An 18,097-nucleotide genomic window follows, 5' to 3' on the forward strand; every position below is an offset into this window, starting at 1 on the left:
ATGTTTAGGTTTCCTCAGGCAGTCTTTGCCGCTCCTGCCCTCCCCGCCTCTTCCTGGAGGAACGGGAGGTGTGTCCCTTTCTGTGGTTGCTGGCCCCCCACAAGGAGAACGTTCAACCGGGCCAATGCTGACCCACTCTTCCTCTCCCAGAGGAAGGTGGAGGCTGTGTTCCAGGCCAGTGTGGACGGGGGTCACCTGGCCCGGCGGGGGATCGTGGTTGATGGCACCACAAACTGAACATTCTCGCAGGCTTGCTCATCTGAACCAGTACTTGGGAACTCTGCTGGCTCAGGCACCTGAGTGCTTTCTGGCCTCCAGGAATATTGAGACCCCCCCCACCCCCGCCCTGCACTGATCTGTGGTTCTGCACCCTTTCACCAATGAGTCCCTTTCAGGCAGGGACATCTCTAGAGGAGCACACTTCTAAGGGCCCAGATTTGAACCTGGGGGCACTTTCACTTTCCTAAAGTTGGCTTACACGTGCTCCCTCCCCCACCCCACCCATTATCCTCTAATATATCCCTTTCCGTTTTACTTCTCCACACTCCGCTTCATTTTTTCACTTTTCTATTTGTACACTCAGCCATTCTTGCTTACAACTCGGCTTGATTTCATTGGTGTTCAGGATGGCTTGATAGTTATGTAGCTAATTTTGGGGGACCAGCTGACATGAGGACCTCTACTCCGCTTTCTTCCATCCATCTGAAATTTATTATTTTTTTTAACAGGCCTAATCCAACTGATTCAGGAGGTTAGTCCATGAACCTGTCATTCCCCAAAATCAAGTTTGTTTTTCAAATAAAGTCAGCTTTATTTAGGATCACGCAAACTACTTGAAGCACCACACACACAGGATTCCTTAAGAAGAACCTGCGGGAGGTATAGTCCCCCCACACACCAACTTTACTGTCCTAGCTCCATGAGCCTGACTTAAGCAGTAAGAGAGGTTTCTATTCACAGCCACTCACATCTTAGGGGGAGGAACTTCCTCACAAGGTTGGGGCTGCTTCTATCTGTGGTGGGAACCAGGCCCCAGTGACAAGCAGAGGAGGCAGAGGAGAGGCATTCCCCAGCCCTAGGACCTACAAAACTCCAGAATAAAGAAGTTGCCTAAACACAAACCATCACCAGGCTGTGTTTATGGATTTTAATAAGTACCCGAGCTTAACAAGCCCTCCTACATCAAGGCTTGCAGGGAGATTAGAAAAAAAGGAACAGGTTCTTAGGGGGTTCCATGGGGAGAACACAATCCGGAACGTTCTGGTTCTGCTCTGTCCTCTGACTTGGGTGTGGACCAGAAAGTCAAAGAATGAATTCCCCATCCAGCAACTGATGCCCTCTGTGCCATGCTCTCTCTCTTAATTCACAGATCATAACTGTGATATTCCTTTCAGAGACTGAAATGTAGAGTTTACACAATCTGCACTTTACAATTTATATACCCAGAGTCTTTAGGGTACACAGATTTCAAGGAGGACTCAATCTGTGGGACTTCATGATCCATCAGTGCTTGAAGCTGAGCATTCCCAACTCCATCCCGATACACAATGATAGCCTGTAGTAGAAACTGATTATGTTTACACCAGAGCTTCAGGGCAGCTGGAAGGAAACCAGAAACACGGGTGAATAAGCCGTAACTCAGAACCAACTGGCCACTGCTATTTGTAACAGCTTCTAGGTTCATGTTCTTTCAATCCTGTAGCCTCCAGGACACATTCACTGCCTTTTGGTCTTCACGTGAGCTCAGCATTTCTCAACAGCACCACTACAGAAATTCTGAGCCAGATAATTCTTTGTGGGGGCAGAATGGGTGTTGCTGTCTTCTGTAGCATGCCTGGTCTCTACCCGCTAGTTGGAGGCCAGTAGCACCTCCATCCCACCTCCATCCCATCCTAGAGCGCATCTCTAGGCATTGCCAGACGTCTCCGGGGGGACAGTGTGTCCGCTGGCAGACAACTACCGGATGGAGTCAGGCAACCAATCTTGATGGGACACTAACCTTCCAAGCAGGTTTTAAGCCCGTTCACAAGCTCTTGACCCGACTCCTGGAAAATGCACTGAGAGAACCACCTGTTTGGAGAAAAATAAGCTGTCAGTTTGAGATTTGGGAGTCTTAAAATTCCCTTATTTTTCATCCTGAGTTAATCTAGAACCTCTGGTGGTGGGGGGGGAGGGGAGAGTCACTATGGGTAGCTGAAGATACAGTCAGGAATCCATTCTTTGATGCCTCTGCCGATATCGAAGCATTGGTCTCTTCCAGTACCCTAGGCATTCATTAAAATTGTGAATGCACACAAATAGGAATATGGAAGCATTCACTAACATTGGTACAAATTACACGCACTCAATGTGCAGGACTACTGCTGTCTCATGGTGGACACCCAAAATAAATAACCAGTGTTACTGGAGATTGCCGCTTTCAGGCTGAGGTCTTAAACAATGGTTCATCCATAATCATGGTTTGAGGGAACCAGTTGCTTTGGAGCAGTAATTTTTACTTGACCACTACCCAACAGATCAAGCAATACTGGTCTCAAGTTTCTATACCCTGTTTTTTTTTTAATTGCTTCAAAGTATTACAATGACCTGACATGATATAATACATTTGTCTGCTTCTTTTCCAGAATTTACAGTCTACAAGATGAAATCATGGTATGTTCAAATGCTGAGAACAGAGCAGTGGAAATGTTGTGCCAAAAAGCAAGATTTCAACATTATTCATGAACTGAATGAAATCATTTGGGGAATATAAAAATTAATGAAAGGGAATAAAGGGAAAGGAGAGAAAATGAGTGAAAATCTCAGTGAGGGTGACAAAACATGAGAGACACCTAACTCTGGGAAACAGGGGGTAGTGGAAAGGGAGGTGGGTGGGGGTTGGGGTGACTGGGTGATGGGCACTGGGAGGACACTTGGCAGGATGAGCACTGGGTGTTATATGTTGGCAAATTGAGCTCCAATTTAAAAGAATTAAAAATTAAAAAATGAACTGAATGAGAGCTTAATTTCTTCCCATGATTGAAACATTATTTTCCACATGCCCTTCTACCAAAAAAGCAAACCAGTATTATATTAAACTAGAACTGGAACTAGACTGGAATAATTGATGCCATTCATGAAAATAAAAATGGACCCCCTTAAAGAATACTCTGTAATTATACCTAGGGGGCCACAATTCTCAGGAAGCATAAAAATGACTGGTGATGGTTATACACGTGCTAATGCTCAAGAAACTAAACTGAAGAATGTGCAAACTCTTTTGAAGGTAGGTTCTACTCTAAGCACAGAAAACAAAAGTGTCCCTGGAGCAAGGGAGAAACATGAGATATGGAAGCATATCTTCTTCGGCAGATCCATTACATATAGATCTGTGAAGAGCAGATCCTGTACCTATAGGATTCTGATTGTATTCCTAGGTCTGCCTTCCCCATGTGGGGCCTGAGTCCTTCCCCATGTGTTAATGGGGAGACTCACTGATCATCAGAGCCCCCAGTGAGCAGAAATCTAACGCTTGGAATCTGTGACTATTGTATCGCCCCTGTGATTATGCCCTATGTCACAGTTGGCTTTAGGGGAGATTTTCCAGATGGACCTTATCTAATTTCATAACCCCCTGAAAAAGCAAGATAGCAGAAGGGGGAAGAGAGATTTGAAGCAGAACAAGGAGTGTGTGCTCTGGGGGAGCAGGGCATTCGAGAAGGAATATGGATGAAGTCCCAGGAGCTGAGACAGGTCTGTAGCTGGCAGCCAGCAAAGAAATGGGGACCTCTGTCCTTCATCTATCAAAAACAAAAACAAAACAAAACAAAAAAAAAGATTCTGCCACAATATGTGCACTTGGAATAGGACCTCAAGCCTCCAGAGGAAAATGTGGCTTGGCCAACATGGCCAACCTGATGGCTGCCTGACACACCTATGCGCAGACACAGGAGTGTCCTCTTAAGCTGCCATGTTTGTCATCATCTGTTAAGCAGCAACAGAAAAATGATATAGATCCTTCCACATCAAATGTATTTGGAGCATAACTTTGCCAGAAGAGGGAGAGAATACCCTGCCCATGGCCCTTGTCAACAAACGTTAGTTAGGCCCACCTCTCCTCTTTGGCCTACAGCTAGTTACCATCTACACAATGTCTGCCTACGCCCACTCACTGCGTCAATTCTTGATTGATGCTGGACACGAAGCCTGCAACTGACTTCCGCCGATTTACAATATCATGGAAACAGTCGATACCAATGAACATCGCATTCTGTAACTGAAATTTTTAAAAAAAGGTAAGACATTGAGTTAGAACACAATAGAAGCACAATTAAGCAATTGCGTTTAAGATGGTTGAGTCTTAAATTCCACTGAACACAAGTGAAATAAAGAGAAGGCAATGAAATCCAACGTACTCCTGTCTCCACCTTCCGGAGGGCTCCTCCCATCTTGCAGTTCATCTGCTGGGCAATCTTTGTCGCAATGGTCATCAGCGTCTGGGGTTTGTCTAAGGTCCGTGCCACGACACACTGGCTTGGGGTCGGACAATTGACACACAGGTATTGTTTTATGCCATCATACAGGTCTTTCTTTTCACTGGACAGCACGCAAAGGACCTTGAAAGAAAGCAGCAACAAGACTACCTAGGACATGAAACCACAGTAATGGGAGAAGTGGATGTCACGTCAAGCAAACTACCTAGGTGGAGGAACAGAGTCTGTTCATTCAATCCACAGCTGGCCCAGGAGGGTAAAGGGTCTGGAATCCCATTCCATTCAATAATGGCGAAGGTGAGCATATGGAAGAAGAAAGAGCCTAGGAGCCAGGCACGGGCAATATGCATGAATCACTTGCACTTGCAAAGTCTTTACGTCCTGGCTCTTCTGTTTCTAGGAGTTCATCATGAAGTTGACACAGAGGGTTAACAAGCACAGACTGAAACGTACCATCATCAGGAACATCACCACTTACATGATGGGTGCTATGTGAGAGCACTTGCCAAGCATTGTACTTGACTCAGTTAATTCTTCAATAACCTACTGAGATCAAGACTAGTATCCCCATTTTACTAGTGGGGATAAGCAAATAAGCTCAGGAGTTATGGAAACTGATGTACAGGCAGCAGGGCAAGACTTCTAACACGTGCTCAGACCTCCAACAGGACATGGGATCATAAGAAAGAGCAATTACTGTTTGGTTGCTTTCTAACTATAATGGAAGATCCTCAATGTATTATTTCTAACATGATGATGCTTCTAGGAAGATTTTTTGGGGATAATCCTCAATCAGACTAGGGAAATTCCTTTCTCATTTTACAATTTTCTTTTCACGTGAATGAATGTGGAATTCTATCAAATGCATTTTGTACTTTTTTTTTTTTACATTTCATCTGCAATTATTTTTCCTATAATTCACCACACTAACGGTTTCTTTTTCTGAAGATTGCATTTCAGGCTTACTGTTACCCTAGGCCCATGGTATTCTACTTTTTCTTTTAAGATTTTTAATTTACTTATCTGATAGAGAGTGAGAATGAGAGCTATCACAGGAGGAGAGAAAGAGGCAGGTTCCCCACTGAGCAGGGAGCCTGAAGTGGAACTCGATCCCAGGACCTGAGGATCATGACCTGAACTGAAGGCAGACACTTAATTGACTGAGCGAGCCATCCAGGTGCCCCATCTCCTAATATTTCTTTAACCTCTAGCAAATCTGTTAATCATGAACTCTCCTTGTTCTTAATGTTGCCAAGCCTCCCTCAGACTGTTTTCTTCAATCTTGACAACACCAAGTTTTAACACTTCTTGCTTTCGATCTGTCATTCTGTTTAGTTTCTGCTTTTTGTTTATTTTATTCTACTTTGTTTTGGTTCACTGCGCTTAGTGCATTAAGGTTCAGATATGCTTTTCTTAAAGCACCTAATCTTTTGGGTACAGATTACACACACACACACACACACACCCCTCCATTTATTTATATATATACACATATATAAATATACATATATATTTATGTATATAAATTTATGTATATACATATACACATATATGTATATTTCAATAGCTCAATAAGTCAAGCTTTTAAGTACAAGTGCAAAATCTAGATTCTAATTTTTTCTGTGATGATTTCTGAGTAGTTTCAGAGAGTGATCAGCTAACGTATCCTACAATTTCAGCTTCTGGAATAGCATAGGCCAGTCTCCTCCTAAGAAGAGCTGTTCAAACTGATGAAAACACAGGGACTGTGCCTGTTTGGGGCTCAGCCAGTCTAACAAGGTCATAAAGAGTTATTAGGTTAAGACAGGAAAGAAGTAGGGACCCAGAGAGGTGATCTCAGCAATTGAGGCCACTTTCTCCCAAAGTGTCTGCCCACTCTCCAGTGAACATGGTTGAAAGGTCAGAGACCATGAACAGGCTGACAGCCTCAGAGACAGGAAAGGACAGAAATTGAAGACAAGTCCCTGCCAAAGAAAGGGCACTTGAGATAGATTTTGAGCGTCTACCACTCAAAATTAAACAGATGAGATTTATAACACTACAAAGTAAGACAGCAAGCTGTTGTCAATGGGATGCCGGGGTGGCTCAGCGGTTTAGTGCCAGCCTTTGGCCCAGGGTGTGATCCTGGAGTCCCACATTAGGCTCCCTGCATGGAGCCTGCTTCTGTCTCTCCTGTCTCTCCTGTCTTCCCGTCACTTTCATGAATAAATAAAATCTTTTTTTGTTGTTGTTTTTAAAGGAAGTGCTATCAAATAGACACTTACCATCTGTGTTTTGGAGGAAACATGATTTTCTAAGACAGTTGTATAGGACTGGACTGTATCACTTACTTCAAGCCTAGAAAATAAGTATATATCATCTGTATTCAAAAGGCAAATATGTAACAAATGTTTTATGCAGCCCAATGGAGCACCACATAAAAACAAGGTATAATGTTAAAAAAAATTACTTTTAACTAATGGTCGTGAAAGATTTACTTATTTGAGGGAGAGCTTGTGCACGTACACACATAAGGGGAGGGGCAGACAGAGTGAATCTTAAGCATACTCTCCACTGAGCACCCAGCACGATCTGAGCCAAAACCAAGAGTCAGATGCTTAACTGACTGAGCCACCCAGGTGCCCTGAAAGTTTGTTCTTAAAACAAAAATAAGTTCAATTTTTGGCTTCCTCAGCATGTATCCCAATAGCCAAAACTATATATCCCCAAAGCCTATTTTACAGTTAATTGGAATAGATTAGACTTTGTTTACAAACCTCCATGGTTTTAATACAGTGACCAATTCCTATAATTTAATATCGTCTGACTCCACTTTACCTCCGATTTGAAGATCGGTTGTTATAGATCTTATTTCAGCTCTACTTACATTTTTGCCTCTCTCATAGCTATGCCCATGGTGGGTGTGACTTTCCGTAGACTCTGTACTAAGGATGAAGCCGCTCCATAATTTCTCATAGGATAGAGTATTAGCCAATGATCTAGTGACTTCACATTGAGTAAGGGTCCACTTCTGGTCTCTCTCGACCAATCTGCAAACTGTGGATGGGAGTCAAACTGGAAGACACAGTATAAGACTTCAGTTTTTAAAGAAATACCATCAAAGAGCCTTTCTATTGCAAATCCTTGCTACTTCCTACCGAAACATTATAATTTTAAACTTTGGTCATAACTGAATTACATATTCTTTCCTTAAGATAGTGGTAAGTAATACTGGGATTCTATCATGGGTTACTCTGGATTGTTTGGATTCTAGCTATTTGACTCTTAAGGATATACTTGGCAGATTGTTTTGCCATAAGAGATGTCCACCAACACTAACCAAAGGTAAACTAAAGTTTACCTTTAACCAAGGTAAACTATAGAGTTTACTATATGCCAAGGGTGTTACATACATTCTAATCGAACACCTGCTTGCTCTCCCCTAGAGAAAGGACAAACAGGCCAAGAAGAGAGAGCAGAGAGTTACTGACCTGACTTAGGTCCTCTGCATTATTATTCATTTGGCCCCAAATGACTACATGAGTAACTAGAACATGACCATTTTGAAGCTGTCTTACCACTGTTCTTCCTTGAAAAATTCTTACTCCTTTCAAGATCCTCTTCGAGAAGGACAAGAAGTTGGTATCAAACTTCAAACCCCAGAGTCAAAGTTCCCGTTGTACCTCCCTATTTCTGAAAGTAAAAATATTTCCACAGAATCAAACCAAAGGAAATAAGCAAAAGTGATGATTCATTTGCAAAATTCTCCTTTAATCTAAGATGCCTTGTTGTTTGACTTCTGTATTGACATGTTGCAGAGAGAGGGTCTCTAGTACTTTGAAGTCATGTCCTTACTCTCACATTTGTGCTTAGGGTCTTTCTATTTTGTTCTTCCCCTCCAGACCTCCTCTAACTTTGCATCGATGGAACAAATAGAGTTGTTCCCACAAGAGGTCGTTTTCTTCCAACCTGTTGTTTTTTAGTTGGAGAATCTGAGATATCAAGAGTTCTGCACGGGTCTCAACTTCAGGACACACACACAAACACATACAGAGAAGAATAGGACTTAACATTTGTATAGTATTCATCAGTTTCCGTAATTCGTGCTGCCTTTTTCTGGATCCAACCTCATATGAAGAGCCAAGTCTCTCATCACCCTGTAATCTTTTAGCGTTTTAACTGATAGACCCTTAAAAAGTTAAGAAGATATAGCTAAACAAGCAAGAATAAATATGTATGTGAAGAAGCCTTGATGGTTTTATCTGGAAGAGGAAGAGCCAACGGAGAGAACACAGCTCTGGGTCATTATGGAGTACTGTGAGAAGCCTGTACTTCTACATCGTAACATCTGGGGCTTGAAAGGGGTGGTCTTCTATGAGGACTGCATAAATCTGAAGTACCTGTCAGGTAGCATAGCTCAGGAACCAGCATTATAGGCTTATGGGGTACGTCCTGTTGGCTCTTTTTCCATTTACCTTTGCTGATCAACAGTGGCTGAGTTAGGTCGGTAACCTCTGTATTCTACTGCTGCTCAATTATTTTTTTTTTTTCATTTTTTTTTTTTACTTTCATTTTTTTTATTGGTGTTCAATTTACTAACATACAGAATAACACCCAGTGCCCGTCACCCATTCACTCCCACCCCCCGCCCTCCTCCCCTTCTACCGCCCCTAGTTCGTTTCCCAGAGTTAGCAGTCTTTACGTTCTGTCTCCCTTTCTGATATTTCCCACACATTTCTTCTCCCTTCCCTTATTTTCCCTTTCACTATTATTTATATTCCCCAAATGAATGAGAACATATAATGTTTGTCCTTCTCCGACTGACTTACTTCACTCAGCATAATACCCTCCAGTTCCATCCACGTTGAAGCAAATGGTGGGTATTTGTCATTTCTAATAGCTGAGTAATATTCCATTGTATACATAAACCACATCTTCTTTATCCATTCATCTTTCGTTGGACACCGAGGCTCCTTCCACAGTTTGGCTATCGTGGCCATTGCTGCTAGAAACATCGGGGTGCAGGTGTCCCGGCGTTTCATTGCATCTGTATCTTTGGGGTAAATCCCCAACAGTGCAATTGCTGGGTCGTAGGGCAGGTCTATTTTTAACTGTTTGAGGAACCTCCACACAGTTTTCCAGAGTGGCTGCACCAGTTCACATTCCCACCAACAGTGTAAGAGGGTTCCCTTTTCTCCGCATCCTCTCCAACATTTGTTGTTTCCTGCCTTGTTAATTTTCCCCATTCTCACTGGTGTGAGGTGGTATCTCATTGTAGTTTTGATTTTCTACTGCTGCTCAAAAGAGGTGAGAAAGAACACTGGTGTGACTGTCAGCAAAGGCTAGTCAAGTCACCTAAATAGGTACATAAAAGTCTGGATCACTAACAGAGGCCCAGGGGTGTGCTAGGAAGACTATTTCCCCAAGTTTAAGAACACGTTAAAGATACTCTTAATAGTCTCTTAATTTAGATGTCCCAGGGATGACCTCTTTTTTCCCTGTAAGCACACATGGCCCAGGAGAACAAGACTCTCATAAACATAGTGTTGCCCGCATTCGCCTCTAGGATTTGGATGGATTCTTGTCTCACATTTAGATCTTTCATCCTTTTTGAGTTTATCTCTGTGTGTGGTGGCAGAGAATGGTCTAGGTTCCTTCTTCTGCATGTGGATGTCCAATGTTCCCAGCACCATTTATTGAAGAGACTGTCTTTTTTCCAGGGATCGTCTTTCCTGCTTTCTCGAATATTAGTTGACCATAAAGTTGAGGATCCACTTCCGGATTCGCTATTTGGTTCCATTGATCTATGGGTCTGTTTTTGTGCCACTACCACACTGTCTTGATGGCCACGGCTGTGTAGTACAACCTGAAATCTGGCATTGTGATGCCCCCACACAATGCGGGTCTTCATTTTGAATAGTCCCCTGGCTATTTGGGGTCTTTTCTGGTTCCACACTAAACTTAAGATGGTTTGTTCCAACTCTGAAGAAAGTCCATGTTATTTTGATAGGGATTGCATGAAATGTGTAAATTGCCCTGGGTAGCATGGACATTTTCACAATATTAATTCTTCCTATCTATGAGCACGGAAAATTTTTCCATCTCTTTATGCCTTCCTCGATTTCTTGCAGAAACGTTCTGTGGTGTTTAGGGTAGAGATCCTTTACCTCTTTGGTTAGGTTTATTCCTAGGTAGCTTATGCTTAAGGGTGCAATTGTAAATGGGATTGACTCCTTAATTTTCGAGGCTCTTCTAACAACAACCTGTCAGTCAACAGCTCCTTCTATGTCCATTAATTTCCCAGGATCTCCTGTGGAAACAACAAAAGGAAAAACGAGCAGACAACCTGGGGACATCTGCCCTGGAAAACGGGTGAAAATATTTACCATCTTGAATAGCAAGAACTTGACCCATCAGTGGAGATGCCAGAGGGTAACATGAAAATTGATTCATTAAATAGCCTCAAAAATCTTGTCCTAGGGGCATCTGGGTGTTTCTGTCAGCTGAGTTTCTGCCTCCTGGTTTTCAGCTCTGGTCATGACCTCAAGGTCATCAGATTCACCCATATTCAGCATGGAGCCTGCTTCGTACTCTCTCTTCCTTTCCCTCTGCCCGTCTCCTCCTTACACTTGCTCTTTTGCTCTATCCACACACACAAAACAGAATCATTATTCAGTTTTGCTCGGGGTGCCATTGTTAAGACAAACCTCCTAAGCCGTATTCTTTATGTTTCATGTGTCCACAGCTTAATTTAAAAGGTCAGTCATTAGTTTGTGGCCAAAATAGTGAAATCGCATTGAGAACTCTAATTTGGTCAGATTTAATGGGAGGGGTTGTGAAGCTAACATTTGGACATACTAATCTGTGTTAAATATTAGCAAAATGTTTTCTGTTTTTACAGTTTTTTACTGGAGTTCAATTTGCCAGCATATAGCATAACACCTAGTGCTCATCCCGCCAAGTGCCCCCATCAGTGCCCATCACCGGGTCGCCCCAACAACCTGCCCACCTCCCCTTCCACTACCCCTTGTTCAGTTCCCAGAGTTCGGTGTGTGTCCTGTTTTGTCACCCTCACTGATATTTTCCCCATTCCCTTTATTCCCTTTCACTAGTTTTTATATTCCCCAATGGAATGAGACCGTATCAAGTTTGTCCTTTTCCCATGGACTTATTTCACTCAGCATAATCCCTCCAGGTCCATCCACGTCGGAACAAATGGTGGGTATTTGTTGTCTCTCATGGCTTAGTAATAATTCTGTTGTAGCTGTGGACCACATCTTCTTTATCCATTCATGTCTCGATGGACCCCGAGGCTCCCTCCAGAGTTTGGCTATTGTGGACGTTGCTGCCATAAACATTGGGGTGCATGTGTCCCTTGGCTATTCAGGGTGTTTTCCGGTTCCACACAAATCTTATGATGCTTTGTTCCAACTCCCTGAAGAAAGTCCATGGTATCTTGATAGGGATTTCATGAAATGTGTAAATTGCCCTGGTTCGCATGGACATTTTCACAATATTCGTTCTTCCAACCCCCATGAGCATGGAGTATTTTTCCATCTCTTTGTGCCTTCCTCCATTTCCTCAGGAGCGTTCTGTAGTGTTTAGGGTATAGATCCTTTACCTGTTTGGTTAGGTTTCTTCCTAGGTATCTTATGCTTTTGGGTGCAATTGTACATCATATTGACTCCTTAATTTCTCTTTCTTCAGTCTCCTTGTTTGTGTATAGAAGTGCGACTGATTTTGGGCATTGATTCTGTATCCTGCCATACTGCCAAATTTTTATGAGTTCTAGGAATCTTCGAGTGGAATTTTTTGGGTTTTCTATGTACAGTATCATGTCATCTGGTGTTTGAAAGTTTGAAGGCAAGTTTGACTTCTTCTTTGCCAATTTAATGCATGTTATTTGTTATTGCATGATTGCTGAGGCTAGGACTAATACTCTTTTGAATAGCATTGGTGAGAGTGGACATCCCTGTCCTGTTCCTCATCTTAGGGGAAAGGTTCCCAGTGTTTCCCCATTGAGAACGATATTTGCCGTGGGCTTTTTGTAGATGGCTTTTAAGATGCTGAGGAATGTTCACTGTATACCTACATTCTCAAGAGTTTTGATCAGGAATGGATGCTGTATTTTGTCAAATGCTTTCTCTGCATCTATTGAGAGGACCATATTATTCCTGTTTTTCTCTTGTTGATATAATCTACCACATTGATTCCTTTACAAGTTTTGAACCTGCCTTGCATCCCAGGGATAAATCCCCCTTGGTCATTGGTCATGGTGAATAATCTTAATGTACTCTTGGATGGTATTGGTTAGTATCTTGTTGAGAATTTTTGCATCTGTGTTCATCAGGGATATTGATCTCTAATTCTCCTTTTTGGTGGGGTCTTTGGTTTTGGAATTATGGTGATGCTGGCCTCATAGAACGAGTTTGGAAGTATTCCACCTCTTTCTCTCTTTCTGAACGGCTTTAGTAGAATAGGTATGGTTTCTTCTTTAAACGTTTGATAGAATTCCCCTGGGAAGCCATCTGGCCCTGGATTTTTGTGTCTTGGGAGGTTTTTGATGACTGCTTCAATTTCCTCCCTGGTTATTGGCCTGTTCAGGTTTTCTATTCTTCCTGTTCCAGTTTTGGTAATTTCTTCTACATTGCTCATTATATGTTTTTAAAATCGGTGTAGCCCTGGTGGCACAGCGTTTTATTGCTGACTGAAGCCCAATTCTTTGTTCCTGGAGACCTGGGATTGAGTCCCATACAGGGCTTCCTGCATCGAGCCTGCTTCTCCCTCTGCCTTCTCTCCCTCGCTCTGTATTTCTCATGAGTAAATAAAATATTTTTTTAAAAAAAATTTAAAATCAGTGTATTTCTTTGGTATTGGTGGTGCTCTCTCCTTTTTCATTTGTGATTTTATTAATTTGTGTCTTTTCTGTTTTTAATAAGTTTGGATAATAGCTTATCTATCTTTTTAATTCTTTAAAGAAATAACTCCTGGTTTTGTTGATCTGTTCCGCAGTTCTTCTGGTCTCTATTTCATTGAGTTCTGCTCAAATCTTTATTAACTCTTTTCTTGTGCTGTGTGTAGGTTTTATTTGCTCTTTTTTGTCCAGTTCCTTTAGGTGTAAGGTTAGCTTTTGTATTTGAGTGCTTTCCAGTTTTTGGATGGATGCTTTTATTGTGATGTATTTCCCTCTCAGGACTGCTTTTGCTGCATCCCAAAGATTTTGAACAGTTGTATCTCTCTCTCATTAGTTTCCATGAATCTTTTTAATTCTTCTCTAATTTCCTGGTTAACCCTTTCATCTTTTAGCAGGATGGTCTTTAATGTCCACCTGTTTGAATTTCTTCCAAATTTCTTCTTGTGATTTAGTTCTAGTTTCAAAGCAGTATGGTCTGAAAATATGCAAGGGATCATCTCAATCTTTGGTATCGGTTAAGACCTGATTTGTGACCCGGTATGTGGTCTATTCTGGAGAAAGTTCTATGTGCACTTGAGAAGAATGTGTATTCAATTACGTTTGGATGTAAATTTCTGTAAATATCTGGAAATCCATCTGGTCCAGTGTGTTATTTTAAGCTCTTTTGTCTTTGGAGATGTTGTGTTTAGGAGATCTGTCATTTACAGAAAGCATGTGTTGAAGTCTCCCAGTGTAAGTATCATTATCTAAGTATGTCTTAACTTTGGTTATTAACTGATTGATATTCTTGGCAGCTCCCACATTAGGGGCATACATATTTATGATTGTTAAGTCCTCTTGTTGGATAGATCCTTTAAGTATGATATAGTGTCCCTCTTCATCTCTTACTCCAGTGTTTGGGATAAACTTTAATTTATCTGATATAAGGATGGCTATCCCTGTTTTCTTTTGAGAACCATTTGCATGGTAAATGGTTCTCTAACCTTTTGTTTTCAGGCTGTAGGTGTCCTTATGTCTAAAATGAGTCTCTTGTAGACAGCAAAGAGATGGGTCTTGCTTTTGTATCCAGTCTAAAACCCTGCATCTTTTGATGGGATCATTAAGCCCATTCACATTCAGAGTTACTATTGAAAGATATGAATTTAGTGTCATCATAATACCTATTCAGTCCCTGTTTTTGTGGATTATTTCTTTGGACTTCCTCTTTCTTTTACAGGGTCCCCCTTAATATTTCTTGCAGAGCTGGCTTGGTGGTCACTGAAATCCTTTCAGTTTCTGCCTATCTTGGAAGCTCCTTATGTCTCCTTCTATTCTGAATGAGCACCTTGCTGGATAAAGGATTCTTGGCTGTATATTCTTCTCATTTAGGACCCTGAGTATATCTTGCCAGCCCTTTTTGGCCTCCCATGTCTCTGTGAAGAGGTCTGCTGTTAACCTAATACTTCTCACCATATAAGTTAGGGATCTCTTTTCTCTTGTTGCCTTAAGGATCTTTTCTTTATCTTTGGAATTTGCAAGTTTCACTATTAAATGTCAGGGTGTTGAACGGTTTTTATTGATTTTAGGGGGGGGACCTCTCTATTTCCCTGATCTGAATGCCTGTTTCCCTCCCCAAATTCAGGAAGTTCTCACCTATGATTTGTTAAAATACGCTTTCTGGTCCTCTGTCCCAGTCATCGCTCTCTGGAACCCCAAGTTTACATAGATTTTTCCTTCTGAGGCTTTCATTTATTTCTCTTAACTTTCCTCATGCTGTTTTAATTGTTTTTGTATTGTTTCCTCAGCTTCCTTCCTTCCCATCAACTTGTCTTCTATGTCACTCACTTGTTCTTCTACCTCATTAACCCTTGTCGTGAGGACCTGCAGTTTGGATTGCATTCACCTCATTTAATTGATTTTTTAAAATTCGGCCTGATTAGATCTAAATTCTGTAGTCCTGAAGTCTTTTGAATCCTTTATGCTTTTTTCCAGAGCCATCAGTAGCTTTATAATTGTGCTTCTAAATTGGCTTTCTGACATTGAACTGTAAGCCAAATTCTGTTACTCTGTGGGAGAGAGGACTGTTTCTGATTCTTTCTCTTGTGGTGAGTTCTTCTTTCTAGTCATTTTGCTCAGTGCAGAGTAGCTAAAAACAAGCTGTACTTGTTAGAAGCCCAAGCTCTTCTCTCTGTAGCGTTCCAGCTGTTCTCTCTTTAAATCTCAGGGCGAATTTGTAGGTTTTCAGGATGATTTGAAAGTTACCTAGGTAATTTGGTGGGGACACGTGACTTGGGGGACCCTACTCTTCCGCCATCTTGCCCCACCCTTCTCCTCGCCCAAGGACAGTCTACAAATGACGATCAGATCAGGCCAGCAAACTCCTCTGTGGGAACCCCCAGGGCAGGGACATGACATTTCCCTTATCTTTGGACCCTAGAGCTGCACTTTCCAGGAGAATAGCCGCTAGCCAGATGTGCCTGTTTATAACTAATTAATGAATTAGTTCAATTCATTAAATATACATAAATTGAAGCATGTTAACCCATCAGTCACACTAGCCACATTTCAAGTGCCCGATAGTTATGTGCCAGAGGCTACCTATTCAATGAGTCAGAGGACATTTCTATTACCACAGATGGCTCCCCTGAACAATGGCTGTGATCCTGCACAGGGGCTGCACCTGGACCCCACCTAACCCAGCGTGTGTCCATCAGAGCTGGGATCTCAGGTGGATCCGTGTGCAGGTGAGAGCTGTCATGATCCTGTGGAGATGGGGAAGTGCCAGGTGAAGGGGGATCCTTTCTGTCACTGAAGGTTTGCAACTGTGGTCACTGTCCTATTGAAGGGCTCTAGTTCCCGGAGCCCAGGAAGGATGAGGACCCAGAGGAAGAGCGGGTGATGCTGGGTGAGCGAGCCTGGCCTCAGCTGGAGTAGCAGCAACAGGGGAGCCCCTCTCTCTAATAACCTGCTGCTCATGCTTGTGTCCCTAAAGATTGGGGGTTGGAGAGTATTTTTGACTGCAGTAGTGAGGGTGAAGACTCTCCAGGTTGGGAACTACGCTCCAGTAGGAATCAATGAAAGATGGTTCCGGGAACAGCCACGTTACACCTGCTGCTTTGGAGACTGAGGTGGGAGGGTGTTGTGAAATCAGAGAGAAGAGGCAAATACGTGTGATGGCTTGTCTTGTTTTCTTCACATATCAATGACATAGTAGTAGGAGATATTATGTGTGTAGGCATCACATGTGCTTTGCTATTTAAAGTTTACTTTCTCCCCGGACCCGCTCTCTTCTGCTCTGCCTCTGCCAAGCAGCAAAGCCTTGCTTATGTTTGGATCATGTGTCTTGGGAACTCAGTAGGGGAGTACTGGGTCGGGTTTGGGGTGACCCATGACAAAGGCTGTCTGGTGGGACGCACTGTGTCCCATACATCTAAATGGCAGACAGAGTGCATCTCTGTGAGCTGGGGACCCTCTCCCTCTGCAGCTTTAGGTCATGGAGCAGCACCCAGCAGCACCAGCAGGGCCGCCCTCAGGTCTGTTCCTGGGTGATGGGTGCTCCCTGAGCGGGCAGCACAGAGAATGTTCCCTCTCAGCCTCCTGCAACTGCTCCTAGGTCCCACTGCAGAAGGGAGGTGGGAGACACAGCCTGGAGCACATTTCTCTCCTCTCCTCGCCCAGATCCCCAGTCCTGGGACCAGAATGAAATCTGCACTTGCCTCCAAGTGACAGAGGCCTGTGTGTAAGCACCCCGAGATCCTCCCTGGGCGGCAGTAATTGTAGGGACCTGTGTGAAGGTGACACACAGTCCCTTTCAAGGACCTGCAGAGCTGGTCTCCTGGGACTGACCAGGCCCAGGACAGAGGCTCTGAGTACCTGCTCCCTGCTCCCGTCAGGACCTGCTATTCCAGCCACACAGTGCTGGGCCTGCTCCCCACACCAGGGGCTCGGCCCCACCTGGGAACTTCCCTCGGGCCTGCCCAGAGGCCCCCCCCCCCAGTCCTACTGGGGCTCAGGACAAATGCTGGCAGACACCCGAGTTTATGTACCACACCTTCTCTGGTACCACTTTCACACCACTTACAGACTAGGGGAATTTGGATAAGTTCCTTTTAATTTCATCCACTCGAAGGGGCTGGGAAACTTAAAGAGGCTGTTCTGAGGATTAAGTAACTCCAAGTAGCTGAGGTCACCCCAGCACAGGGCAGATATGCAGTATGTGGCATGGGTCACTGTTCCCTTTCACAGGGCCCAGCCCAGGCTGATGGCAAGTGCCCCCAGATTTGGCTGGATTGGTGAATTGATCAATTGATTGATTATGGAGGGTGGCAGCACACCCATGATCATTCTTCCACTGCTCTCATGTCAGAGAACCATCTGGTGGGTGGAGGTGACAGGAGAAGGGAAGCAAACACTGATCAGGAGAGATAGGAAGAAGGGAAGCAGTGAGTCGTGGGTACTGAGGAAGGCAACATCCCACATGGAAATGCATGGTGATGGTGGCTGCCTTCTTGGAAGGACAAGATGACACAGGCCTTCATTCCAGACCATAGTATGAAACCCAAGAGCCGGAAGAGTGTGGTGGGGATCAGAGACCCAGTCCCTCATGGCAGAGGGGAAGCCATCATGGTCTTTCCTGGGACAGAATTGAGTTCTAGGGTCAGGCACATAATCTTCTGGGCCATGACCCTAGGTACTCTCACCTCAGCCCTGACTGTCCCCTGTCCTCTCCCAAGGCCACCCCCTCCCAGGCCAC

The 18,097-nt window shown here is 43.4% G+C and overlaps 1 protein-coding gene across 3 annotated transcripts; it reads right to left on the bottom strand.

The window, feature by feature from the left end:
• Positions 1-781: 781 nt before the first annotated feature.
• Positions 782-17,180, bottom strand: LOC112676698 (piwi-like protein 1). Of its 3 annotated transcripts, none has more exons than XM_035706345.2 (8): positions 15,975-17,180; positions 8,030-8,144; positions 7,339-7,526; positions 6,737-6,809; positions 4,395-4,595; positions 4,152-4,255; positions 2,000-2,070; positions 782-1,599 (listed from the first exon to the last, which is right to left on the bottom strand). In XM_035706345.2, the coding sequence occupies exons 3-8, from the start codon at positions 7,425-7,427 to the stop codon at positions 1,412-1,414; spliced, it is 726 nt and encodes a 241-aa protein (XP_035562238.1). In that variant the 5' UTR covers positions 7,428-7,526; positions 8,030-8,144; positions 15,975-17,180; the 3' UTR covers positions 782-1,411. The 3 variants fall into 3 exon arrangements, with proteins under 3 accessions (XP_035562238.1, XP_025330024.1, XP_025330023.1); XM_025474239.3 differs by lacking the exon at positions 15,975-17,180 and adding an exon at positions 14,998-15,641; XM_025474238.2 differs by lacking the exon at positions 15,975-17,180 and having other exon boundaries at positions 8,030-8,953.
• Positions 17,181-18,097: the final 917 nt, after the last annotated feature.

The sequence above is a fragment of the Canis lupus genome, chromosome 26, assembly GCF_003254725.2.
Source record: "Canis lupus dingo isolate Sandy chromosome 26, ASM325472v2, whole genome shotgun sequence".
Classification (NCBI taxonomy): domain Eukaryota; kingdom Metazoa; phylum Chordata; class Mammalia; order Carnivora; family Canidae; genus Canis; species Canis lupus.

Coding starts and splice junctions, on each gene's coding strand:
- LOC112676698 (XM_035706345.2), bottom strand. CDS start 7,427: ATGAGAAATTATGGAGCGGCTTCATCCTTAGTACAGAGTCTACGGAAA. Junction 6,810..7,338: donor GCTATGAGAGAGGCAAAAAT/GTAAGTAGAGCT, acceptor CTTATTTTCTAG/GCTTGAAGTAAGTGATACAG. Junction 4,256..4,394: donor TCCGGAAGGTGGAGACAGGA/GTACGTTGGATT, acceptor TAAAAATTTCAG/TTACAGAATGCGATGTTCAT.